At 37.5% G+C, this 13294-nt stretch overlaps 1 protein-coding gene across 1 annotated transcript; it reads left to right on the top strand.

The window, feature by feature from the left end:
- Positions 1 to 5494: 5494 nt before the first annotated feature.
- Positions 5495 to 11014, top strand: NDUFB4 (NADH:ubiquinone oxidoreductase subunit B4). The gene is made up of 3 exons (XM_090265774.1): positions 5495 to 5728; positions 9508 to 9654; positions 10865 to 11014. Exons 1-3 carry the CDS (start codon positions 5549 to 5551, stop codon positions 10925 to 10927), a joined length of 390 nt encoding a protein of 129 aa, XP_090121900.1. The 5' UTR covers positions 5495 to 5548; the 3' UTR covers positions 10928 to 11014.
- Positions 11015 to 13294: the final 2280 nt, after the last annotated feature.

Here is a 13294-nt window from a genome sequence, read left to right on the forward strand (position 1 = left end):
TAATGCTATGAATTTCCCTCTTAGAATTGCTTTTTCTCTATCCCATATATTTTGGATTGTTGTGTTCTCATTTTCATTTGTTCCATGGCATCTTTTTATTTCTTCCTTAATCTCATTGTTGACCTATTCATTGTTTAATAGTATGTTATTTAGCTTCCATGTTTTTGCATGTTTTTCAGTGTTCTTCTTGTGATTGATTTCTAGTCTCATAGCATTGTGATCAGAGAATATGTTTGATATGATTTCAATCTTCTTAAATTTATTGAGACCTGTTTTGTGTCCTAACATATGGTCTATCCTAGAAAATGTTGCATATATACTTGACAAGTATGTATATTCTGCTCTCTTGGGTTGAAATGCTCTGAAGATAGCAATTAAATCCATTTGATCTAGTGTGTTAAGGCTACTGTCTTCTTGTTGATTTTCTGTCTGGAAGATCTATCCATTGACGTCCATGGGGTATTAAATTTCCCTACTATGAGTGTATTTCTGTGGATCTCTCCTTTTATGTCCATCAATATTTGCTTTACATATTTAGTTGCTCCTAGGTTGGGTGCATAAACATTTACTAGTGTTATATCCTCTTGTTGGATTGTTCCCTTTATCATTATGTAGTATTCCTATCAAGATTCCAGTGATGCATTTCACAGAACTAGAACAAATATTTTTAAAAATTATATGGAACCACAAAAGGTTCCACATAATGGATCAAAGACTTAAATGTTAGACCCAAAAGCATAAAAATCATAGGGAAAAAAACATAGGCAGCAAAAGTTTGGACATTACTCATAGCAATATATTTTCAGATATATCTCCCCAGGTAAAGGAAACAAAAGAAAAAATAACCAATGGTACTACAACAATCTAAAAAGGTTTTGCACAGCAAATGAAAACATCAACAAGATAAAAAGACAACCTACTGAATAAGAGAACATATTCACCAATACATCAGATAAGGGGTAATATCCAAAATTCATAAAAAATTTTACAAAGCTCAACACTGGAAAAACAAACAATCTCATTTCAAAAATGGGAAAAGGACCCTGTCTAGTGTGGCTCAGTGGATTGAGCGTTGGCCTGTGAACCAAGTGTCACTGGTTCAATTCCCAGTCAGGGCACATGACTAGGTTGCAGGTCAGGTCCCCAGTTGGGGGCGCGAGTGAGAGGCAACCACACAGTGATGTTTCTCTCCCTCTCTTTCTCCTTTCCCCTCTCTCTAAAAATAAACAAACAAATAAACAAATAAACTTTTTAAAAACAATGGGAAAAGGACCTGAATAGACACTTCTCCAAAGAGGACTTAGTGCTGGCCAACAGACATATGAAAAGATGCTCAATATCACTAATCATCAGAGAAATGAAAATTAAAACCATGATGAGCTATCATCTCACACCTGTCAGAATGACTATCATCAATAAATCAATAAACAATCAGTGCTGGTGAGGGTGTGGAGAAAAAGGACCCCTTTGCACTGTTGGTGGAAATGTATATTGGTTCAGCCACTGTGGAAAGCAATATGAAGATATCTCAAAAAGTTTAAAATGGATCTGCCTTTTGACCCAGAGATCCCACTTCTGTGAACACTTCAGAGAACCCAAAACACTAATTCAAAAGGACATAAGCACCCCTATGTTCACTGCAGCATTATTTACAATCACCAAGATATGGAAGCAGCTCAAATGTCCATCAGTAGATGAGCAAATAAAACAATTACAGGACATTTACACAATGGAATACTCTCAGCTATAAAATGGAAAAAATTTTTACCTTTTGCAACAGTATAGATGGACCTGGAGAACATTATGCTAGGTGAAATAAGCCAGTCAGAGAAAGAGAAATACCATATGATTTCACTCATATGTGTAATCTAATGAATTAACAAGCAAAGACAAGACACTTATCGGCAGAGAGCAGGCTGACAACTCTGTGGGGAAGGGTTAGAGGATGGAGAGGTTAAGCAAAAAGGAAAAAGGACTCAGGAGCATGGACAACAGTGTAGTGATGTGGGGGGCAGTGGGGTATAGGGGAATAAATGGTAATGAAAAAAGTACAATAAAAAATAAAAGGTGATACTAGAAACTCTATGGTAATAAGGGTAAAACAAGATGTTTCAGAAAATGTAAAGTACCAAAATTGATTCCAGAAGAAGTAGAAAACCTGAACAAACCAGAAATCATCACAGAAATTGAACTGATAGCCAAAAGTCTCCCCTGAAAAATGATGGAAGATCCAGAGAGTTTTATAAGATAATTTGTCAAACCTTCAAGGAATAGTCCCTGTCCTCAAATTCTACAAATTGTTTTGGAAAGTTAAAAAGAAGAAGAAAGTCTATCCTACTCATTTCATGTAAATGTATTACCCGAACTATATAAGAACAAAATACAAAAAAGAAAATGTTAATAAATTTAATTCATTGGTACATTAAAAAAATATATATGGCCATGGAGTAGGTTAATTCCAGAAAGCAAAATGACTCCACATCAGAACAATTTACCAAGGTTTTTCATCTTTTTTACCAGATTGGTAGAAGAAAACATATGATGATAGATTGAAAATATATGAATAACATTTTATCAATTATCACTCGTTTGTGCTTAAAAAGAAACTTTTGGCAAGGAATATAAGGGATCTTTCTTAACCTGATAAAGGGCTTCTACCAATTTTGGTAATTTACATTTTCCCAACCTCAATCCAAAGTTAGGAGTTTTTTTCACAAATATACCTATGACCCTACCCAAGTAAGAGAAGAAATGCTCTTCATATTGTTGCAAGGTGGAAGTCACCTGCTTCTTTCAGTTTCTATATTCACCTTATCTTCTGTTCCCTGCAACCCTACCCCACTCACATGGCTTGACCACCCCCACACATCTGAACTGCCCTCCTTTTCCAATACAACATCCCCTTCCAGCCAACTGCAGATAAATATACTTAATCTTTGTAACTCATGTCCCAATAAATTCTGATAAATTCTATTATGAGATTTCTTAAAGAAGTAAGATTCTTCAAAACATGAAATATCCGTTGATGTAATGACCACTTGTGAAATTGCTGTCCACTTAAACTGTTCCAACTATGAATCCTAGGGCCTACATGCCCTCCTAGCTAAGTTCTGGTCATTCATTTGGAAATACCCAGCCCTTAAATACAATAGAAGTATGTTGAAAATCTTGCAAAAGATGTGGAAGTTCATGAAATTGATGACAGTAATGTCAGCTAACTGCCAGATTCATGTGCAAAGTCATTAACAAAGGAAGATCTCACAGAGTAAGACCAGGTAGCACATTAAAAAAAAGAAAATCAATAAGAATGATAATTACACCGATGCTTGTAAAGGAAATAATTTTGTTTTAAAGTATTAAGAGAGGCCTTGGGAAAACTGGATAAAGCCCTTCAAAACTTATGGAAATATGACCCTACTGTAAAGACCAAATGCAAAGTGAAGGATAATAAGCTATATATAAATAAAGTCCCCACAAATGAATACTTAAATTATCAGAATTAGTACACAGTTGTACTTGTAACCAAATATGTGTTAAATATTAGAGATTTATTTTCATAATTTTTTGGTTGCATTATTTCAAAATAAAGTCCCAATCAAGTCGTTTTCTTTCATTCTGGAATCCAGGTCTCCATTTTCAATAGATTCACTCTAAGAGGGTCTTTTCTGGGAAAAGGAAAAGAAGACCTCTTGTACCCATCTCTGTGCTTCCCAAACACACAATATTGTAAGAATCCATCCAGAAAATTGTAAAACAAAACAAACAACAACCCTGAAGGAGTACTTATGATAATTAAGCAAATGTGGGAATAACCACTTTACTTCAAGGCGAAATGATATTTATTGTCTCTGTCTCCCTCTCTCTAAACCTTAAAAGTCCTTTTTAACTTTGTCAGCCTGCTTATACTTATTGTACTCCTTTCCATTTTCTTTCATTCTTTTTACAGGCCTTTCTTCCTAGATCAGTGTCTTATCTATAAACAGTTTTTGAAACTTTCTTAATGTAGTCTTTAGAATTTTTAGAATTTATTCCGTTTCTGCTTTTCGTTTTGTTTTGTTTTCTTAATATTTAAAAACACCATTAAAAAAAAAAGAACATTTTTTTCCCTCTCTCCTTTAAAATTGAGTGTGAGTGATTTGTCTCAAGTTTCTTTTTTCTATGTTCTCTCAGCCTGCATTCTCAGGAGCCCATTTTGTTCTCTATTCATTCGGACATTGAACTGCCTTGCAAATATGATCATATTCTGTCTGTTCTTTCCGTACTGCCCGATTGTCAGCTCCTCAAAGAAAACACATCACAACCTTCATTTCTTCTGTATTTCCCCCAGTGAGCCTAGAAGATTGACTGACTATTGTTCAGTACGCTTCATGCTGTGGGCACTTAATAAATATTTTAGAACAGTATTAAAATGATGAATAAATTTGAAGCAGTGCTGCTTCTCATCCCTTCCAAGTGCCAACACTTTTTAGGTCTCTTCTCTGCCCAGCAAAAATTTTCCCAACATACCTGCATGTCCCCAGACAGTTCATCCAACCTGAAGTTCTCTTTTGATCCAGCCTTCCTTGTCTGAGTTATGGAAATAAATTACATGTTTTCCCCTGACGACTATCTGATTGATACCCAAAGGCCCTGCCATGCAACTTGAAGTTGATCTTTTCCCTTGGATAGTAGGGGAGGGAGATAGTAGGGATGGAGGTTTCATTTCGGGTTACCTTTCTTTCCTCCCTGAATAATCTTTCACGGTAAGACACAATGCCCCTATGCTTATTTTCATATCTCTAAGGATATTTTTCATTCTTGGCACCTAAAGAGTGCTAAAGATTTTAGGTAAGAGGTGTTAGTATTTTAACCATCATTGTTTCTTCATAAGCTTTATTCAATTTTTGTCTTACCTACTATAGTCAGGCAGGCAACACTTCTCTCATAACATCATTCTCCTACTAAGCATTATTTCGTACCTATGAAAAGTAATCTTCTAATATGTTACATGGATCTTGTGTGGCAACGTACAGAAAACTTATTCTCTTTTTCTGGGCTGGGAAATTAAATTTTGCAAAACATTTTGGCATCTATTCATTATCCGATTTTACCCTCACAATAACTTTGCAAGGTGGATAAATTAGGAGTCATTATCTCCCGGACACAGACGAAGAAACTCAGACTTTACGTGACTTGTTCAAGATCACACAGCTTGGATGGATCCACACTAAAACAAGACTTCACAACTAGTCCCATTTCCTGTTTCTTTCAGTTCCACATAACTCAGCTTCACGTAATGAGCTCTGTCACGTCAGTAGAGAAGGCTGCGAGAAAGAAACAAGCGACAGATCCAAGGAGCAGTGCGGGTAGGGAAGGTCGTTAGGTGAATAAAGCACGTTACGCATGCGCACGCCGCTATTTGAGGGCCGGGACAGCGAGAAAGAAGCTGAACTTTCTTTCCAAGCTCCGGCTAACGCGCAGGCGCACTTCCTCGGGATTAAGGTTAGCATAAAGAAGACGGGGCGGGGAGGCGGGTCACGCAGGCGCAGTTGTGCCTCAGGTTCCCAAGATGTCGATCCCTGAGTACAAGCCTTCGCGTCTGGCGACCTTGCCCCCTACCCTCGACCCAGCTGAATACGACATATCTCCGGAAACTCGGAAGGCGCAAGCCGAGCGGTTGGCCATTAGAGCCCGGCTTAAAAGGGAGTACCTGCTTAAATACAACGACCCCAGCCGCCACGGGCCCATCGTGAGTCGGGGTCGGCTGGGCTGGAATCGAGGACCAGAGTTCGGGCGGTCCGCTCAGGCTGGGCAACCCTGACTGGCCAAGGGGTACTTAGTGGCGGGGCGGCCACCGTTCCTGATCAGTATCTTAGACATTGGTCCTCGTCTAATGGCCCAGAGAGCAGACCAACTCACTAGCCCTTTGACCTTAGGCAGAATTTGGTGGTTCATAGAACGCGTTCTGGACTTAGACCTGGCAGAGTTTGAATCCTGCTTTGATCACTTCCCACCTGGGTGATCTTGAGAAAGTTATTCAGCACTGCTGCTTACCCTCGATTTTCCTGTCTGAATAATGGGAATAATAATTCCTTTCTTATGAGGGTTAAATGAGGAAGGTCACGTGAGCCGCCAGTACAGTGCCAGGCTTGTAATGAGTGTTTGAAAATGTCTTTGTATTTTTTAAAAAGCTGTTTTCCACCTTTCAGGGTACAGTTCATAGCAATGCTGCTCTCTCCTGATGGGAATACTGTATAGTGACTCTTCACTTTATGTTTTTAAAGACCCAAAGACTTTGCAGATTGTTCAAGCTTTGGGGGCAGACTCCAAGGGGCTACATACTAGCAAACTACAGCGTGAGGCAAAAGTATGTTTACAGTTGTGAGTACACGAAACACAACTTGATTCTTATCTTATTACTTACTATTTATTGTATTATTTTCTACGCAAACAACTGAAGCTTACTTTTTCCCCATCCTGTATATGACCTTGGGCAATTTGCCTAAACCCTCTGAACCTTTGTTTTCTTATCTTCATATATGGGAATGGTATTACCTTCTTTATAGAATCGTGAGGTTAATTGAGGTAGCCTGTGTAGAATTCCCAACACATATGCCCAGCAAACTGATGTTATTTAACAAGAGTGCTTTTCAATAATTTTCTGTACAAAAACTTTAAATATATCAAATACGATTTTAAAATTATTTTCACAATGGTTGCATTGGTATTCTGTAGGAATTTATAGAGGTTATGAGAATTGAAGGAAATTTACAATGTCCCAGGCACTATCCAAACTTTTTCTGAATGTTATTCAAACATCACAACTATTTTGACAGTTAAGATCTATTACTATCCGCATTTTACAGATGAGAAGACAACATGGGAAAGACAAGTAGTTCATAGAGTGATATTCTGTTAGCAAGTGATAGGGCAGAATTTGAACCTTGGCAAAGTAACCCAAATCACCTGCTTAACCAGCTGGTTGTACCATCTCCTGCCAGAACCGTTTATTTGGGAAGAAGGTGTAGAGAGAGACATTTATTATGTACATACACAGATAGGTTTGGTGTGCTAAATAGTATGATGTAGTAAAAAAGGAGAAGCCCTTGAGCCAGACAAAGGTGAGGTTTAAACTCCAGTGTTTCTCTTTTCTAGTGCTGTGATCTAGGGCAATTTCAGTTTTGTCATGGTAGAACAGAGGTAGTAATAACTGTTCTATTCATCAAATGAGCATTGCATACTTAATCAAATATTGATCAATACATAGAAATTATTTGCCTAATCTTTAAGAATGATTAATTAAATGAATAAATAATTGCGCGGGGTCTGTTATAGGCCAGGCCCTGTTTGGGATGTTGTAACAGCGGAGAACAAAACAGGCAGAGACCCCTGTCTTTACAGAGCATTCTTTCTAGGGTGGAGACAAGTAGTAAGTTCAAAAAAAAAAAAAAAATCATTTAGCATGTTAGTGATACATAATAAGAACAAAAATTAAGCAACGAAGGGGTTTAGGAGTATGTGTATATAGTGGGAAGGTAGAGCTGCTGCAATTTTAGATAGGCCTAGGGTGACATTTGAGAGAAGATCTTAGGTGAGGGTGCTGGGAAAGTAGCATTTTAGGCAAAGGGTCCTTAGATAGGATTGTGCTTAGTTAACTGCAGAAATACAGAAGAGATCATTGTGGCTAACATGGAGAAAGGTGAGGGCAGTGTCGGAAGAGCTGAGGTCAGAAAGATGCCTGGGACTAGATCACACCAGACCTTGTAAGTCATTGGCAAATTGGATGTGAGGTATAAGAGAGGGAGAGGGATCAAGGATGATTCCAAGGTTTTTGACCTAAGCTATTGGAAGAATTAACTTGCTTTTTGCCAAGATGGAGAAAAGTGAAACCAGAGGAGCAGGGTTGGAGGTAGAGTGGAATATTGGAAAATCAGTTACATTTGACATGCTTGTTGCGGGACAATATGTCACTGCTGAGCAGGTAGTTGGATATTATGTCTGGTTTTTAGGGTAGAGGTCTAGAGCTAGACATATAATTTTGGGAGTTACTAGTCTATAGATGGATATTTAAAACCACGTGATTGGATATCACCAAGGGAGTGAATGCAGATAGGAAAGACCAGTGCAGAGTCTTGAGGTCCAATATTAAGAGATTGGAGAGTAAGGAAGAAGAGAGCAAAAGAGACTTAAGAGGGAATGGCCAGAGAAGGGGAAAACCAGGCTGGTGTATGCCCTGGAAGGCATGATTATGGGAAGGCGTGTTCACCATGTTACATACTGCCAATAGTCCAGATGTGAAGTGGTGTCAAAGAAGAACTGTCCCCGTAGCATACGTATTGGAACTTCACTTAACAGTACTTAGGTTAATGAACTATGGTAATGGACTATTGATATTTTTCTGAAATGAAATGTGTTTCTAGAAGACAGATCTGTCAGATATTGAAGTGTAGAGAGATGACTGGCAGTTTGAAAATTCATGGGAGAGTCATTCAATTACATTAACAGCCGAAGGGATAGATAAAATAATAGATATGTTGAGCTCAAAATCCCCTTGAGTCTATATCTTGTGTCTTCACCTTTGCTGGTTCTGCAGTTTGGTTTAAAAAGTTACTGTGTGAGATCCAGTTTAAGTAATTTAGTCCTACAATCACAACTTCTTGATATTGGTTAGGGCCTTGAATGTTCCCCTTACACCTTAACATTAAGATTTTAAAGCTGACTTCATTTGCTTATTTTTATCTATTAGTTGGTTTGAGTGAAAAATTTTGTAAAATCATTTTGGAGATCTAACTGTGTTTTGGGGTACAGTTACTCTTACATAGTTATTCTAATATAAATATTGAAATGGACAATTAGTTTTTTTCTTCACCAAGACAATGAATATTTTTCTGTAACAACAGCCTTGTCCTTTCTAAAAACTATTTTAATAGTGTGAAATGTAATATTTTGCTCTTAAAATATCAACCAAGTCAGCTTAAAAAACTTAGAAGTTCATAGTTAGCCTACTTCATTCTTCACTTTCCAGAAGCTTATTTGTAGCCTGGAAAGACCAACGTAGGGTAACATTATAAAGGGTCTGGAAACTAAGTACAAAGCATGATAGAGCATATGAAATGTGTTCATTGTCTTCAGGAATACTGTGTGGTTCTGTTGGTCACACTTCAAGAAAGACAATGAAGCTGAAAACAATCCAGGAAACAATAGATAAAAATGACCAAAGAGAAAAAGTGGCTTCTCTGGCAGCTTTTAAAAGATTAGGATTCTTAAATTTGAAATAAATAGAAAGCTAAAGAGTGCTATAAAACTCTTTTAAGTTCTGAAGGATTTGAACAGGATCATCATAGAATTATTCAGCAAATACTTGAAGTGAAAGATCTTCCATGAAGCTATTTAGGAGTATTCAGAGTATATCTTTAAGTGTAGTAGAGGATGAAAGGAAAGTATCTCCTATGCTCCTGCACAAAAGTCCTAATGAGATTGTTTCTCAGTATGGCCTGCATAAGTACCTGTAATGTTTTGTTGTTCTAGGAAGATCCTGCTTTGATTCGTTGGACCTATGCAAGATCAGCAAATATCTATCCCAATTTCAGACCCACTCCCAAGACGTCACTCTTAGGAGCTGTGGTTGGAGTTGGGCCCCTCATCTTCTGGTACTACATTTTTAAAACTGACAGAGTAAGTATGGATATTAGGACCCGAGGTTTAGTATTTGTGTGATAGGTTCGTCCTGTGCTGGCTGCAGCTGTTTCTTGATGATCGCACCCATGTGCCTCCCCCACTTGGCCCTCTGCTTTTCTTTACTTCCTCTTCTTTTATCTTACTCCTTTCCAGCAAGAGATAAAACATAATTTGAGTTATATATTTGGTTTTATTTCTTTATCATTTCAACTCATAGTAATATGCTTTGTTAAATATCATTATGGTCTGTGGGTCTTTTAAGTTTAATGGTTGCTCTAGAATTTAAAGTAATAAATTGGTCAGTATAAATTTCTAAGACTCAAAATTAGCTCATGAAAGTTTTCCTGGTATATTTTAGATAATGTAAGGAAATTATACTGTGAATATTAAGTAAGAGAATACAAAAGTAACTTTGAAAAGGTTAATTTTTTCTTATTAGATGTGCAGAAGTTAAACTCTTATTCTGATTAACCTTTATTTATTATCTTTGCATATTTTTGTATTTAGTTTTTTAGTTCATTTGTTTTAAAAAGAGATATTAGGTTAAGTATTAGCAAAGCATAAATCATTTAATATGTTCCCTATTTGTGTGAATTCTAGTTCTGTTGGTCACATTTTGCAAATTAATTTTAAAACTTATTAATACCCTTAAAAAAGAAAAGAAAGAGCAGCCTGTGCTGGGAATCCCTGCCGTCAGAGGCCTGGGTATATGGTTGCAGAGAAAGCCAGGCTTATCTATGAAACTAGACGACTGTGGTACTAGAAGCCCAGCCCCAGCTTCCAGGCCTCATATTGTCATCAAGACTGGAGCCCACCTATCTAGCTCTGCCTTAAACCAGCCAATCCACTCTCCTGGTAGAGCATATATATTTTGATTATCTGATAAATATTGCTTAACAGAAAGGTAGGCCACACTTACCAGAAGGTGTTTGTGTTTTGCTTTCAATGTATGCTGCTTTTTAGTAAGGTAATACAATTTTACTTACTTAAATGTGGGTAAGATATTTTTCAGTAGCAGTCGTTTCTTATTGTTCCTTTATTTTTTCAGACTACCACTTCCTCACTCTTACTCCATAGGTTTTAGATAGTGGGGGGTTGGAATTAGGTTTGGAGTGTTTCATTCCTGATTTTTAGAATTGTATCATGGGTTGTGCCAGAATGCATTGTTTCTAATATTTGTTTGTTTGTTTTTCCCCTGTTTATTCAGGACAAGAAGGAAAAACTTATCAAGGAAGGAAAATGGGATCGACAATTTAATATCTCAAGTTAAATCTGGCAATGATGACTATATGTATTAATGTTAAAATAAATCTTCTATTAATCATTAAATAGTTTCTCTTTCTTAATGTTACCTTGATTCAACAAACATTTGCTGGACTTTGTAGAATCCCTACTCTGTGAGAGTTCACAGTTTAATGAAGAAACAGGTGTGTGTTCATTCATCATTCAGCAAATGCATGCCTTCTGTGAGCCAGACATTGTGCTGCTATGTGCTGGAATACAACAATCAATTAGATGAACTTAGGCCCTCTTTTTAAGGAGGACATGCTGACAACTATTTACTCAACATTATTATTTTGAGTGCTTATTACATGTCTGATACTACTTAATATCTAAGCTCTTGTCTGGCTCCAGCCCCAGTGATAAATGCAGAACAGTAACAACAGTGTGGTGAAAAATATGCTAAAGATTCAGGAAAGTGCTATACTATAGGCAAGCTGAGGGGAGAGCAGTATCTAGAGAGGTGGCATTTGATCTAGGTGCTGAAGTTCACAGGATTGACAGGGCAAAATGAGCATGAGAGGGCAAGGTGTGTTGGGTATGGTGTGACTAGGGACCGCTGTGAGATGAGAAGACAGATAAGGTGGAAGCCATGCTGAGGAAAAGAAGTAAAATAGTTTAGAAAATGGGCTTTGAAGGTCAGATATGGGCTAGAATCCTAGTTCAAGCTTAGCAGTTGGAACATCAGGCCTGCATTTCCTACACTATAGTATGAAAACAGTGAAGTCTTATGATGTTGTGATTTATGATAAATATTTGATTTTTGTCCCTGTTTCTGGCACAGAGCTTTTAAAACCCTTGGGATTTCCTAATGATGGGATAAAAATGTCTTTACGCTAATGAGGTGACTTCAGGACCCTACCTAAGGATGGGGGGTGGTTGCCAGGAGAGCCAGCCTTGTGGTTAGAGGATTGGAACTTTTAAGTCCCACCCCTTATCTCCTTGCAGTTGCAACCCTGCTCAACCACTTAGTGGCGAAGTGAGCTGGAACATACATGAATTTTCTTTGTCTCAGTTTCCTTACCTTTAAAATGGATATACTACTAATAATATTAAACTTATTATTTAATGAGTTATTACATAGTTTTTAGAACATTAAGATCTCAGTGAGCGGCCCTGGCTACTGTGGCTCTGTGGATTGAGAGTTGGCCTGCAAGCCAAGTGTCACTGGTTCGATTCCCAGTCAGGGCACATGACTAAGCTGCACATCAGGTCCCCAGTTGGGGGCGCGAGTGAGAGGCAACTACACAGTGATGTTTCTCTCCCTCTCTTTCTCCTTTCCCCTCTAATAAAATAAAATAAAATAAAGAAACACATTATTTTTAAAAAGAAAGATCTCAGGGAGTGTTTACTATTTTTAAACCTGGTTGATGAAAACTTAATTTGCATTTCATTTATTACTGAAGTCGTAACTTTTTTCCATGTGTTTGTTTTTTGTTCAAATCCACTGCCCAATTTTCTGATGTAATATGTATTTTCTCTTAATGATTTTAAGACTTAAGATAAATTAAAGATATTAGTCCTTGATCATACCAGTCTTCTTTTATTGGAAGTTATTCCAGTATGCCTTAGTAACTGAAAAAACATTTACAATACAGTATTTCCTCACTTATCGCGGGTATTGCATTCTAGGCCCACTCCCACCCCTGCAATAGGTGAAAATCCGCGAAGTAGGAACCTTACATTTACTTTAGTATTTATATATATTTCAAGGCTTTATAAACCCTTCCCACACACTTATAAATCATTCCCAGTCCCTTATTAACCTTTCCACGCTTTTATAAACACTACTAATGTTCTTAAACATATTCTACACTCTTAAACCTATGTAACTAACAACATATGAATACAGTACCACAAAATCCTGCAACAGCGAAAAGTCCACGATAATTAAATATAATATTTTTTAAAATCCCGCGATACAGTGAGGCCGCAATAAGTGAACCGTGATATAGGGAGGGACTAGTGTATGTCTTTGATGCCTAAGCTTTGAAAGAAGGCAGTACCCAGAGGTATAGTCAGAATTTTTAAAACATTTTTCTTAACATTGAGAATTATTATGTGTTCTTAAGAGTTTAATTTTTAAAGATTTTTAGAAGTGACCTGGTGAGAAAAGTAATTGCCACCTTGTCCGAGCGTTAAATGCTGCCATGTGTCTGACTGATGCTGCTAGCTCTGGGCACTGGACTGGGCACAGGATCCCATACTGGTTACACTGCCTCTGTTGGTCCAAGAACTCATCAACTTGTTAAAATCACACCCACTGGAAAGAGTTCCTCAAGGTTCCTATTCCCATCATTGTTCCTGAGTCCAGGGGTGTATGATTGGCCAATCCTAGGTCACATGCCTGATTTCT

The sequence above is a fragment of the Furipterus horrens genome, unplaced genomic scaffold, assembly GCF_987537825.1.
Source record: "Furipterus horrens unplaced genomic scaffold, mFurHor1.1.pri manual_scaffold_1, whole genome shotgun sequence".
Taxonomy (NCBI): Eukaryota; Metazoa; Chordata; class Mammalia; order Chiroptera; family Furipteridae; genus Furipterus; species Furipterus horrens.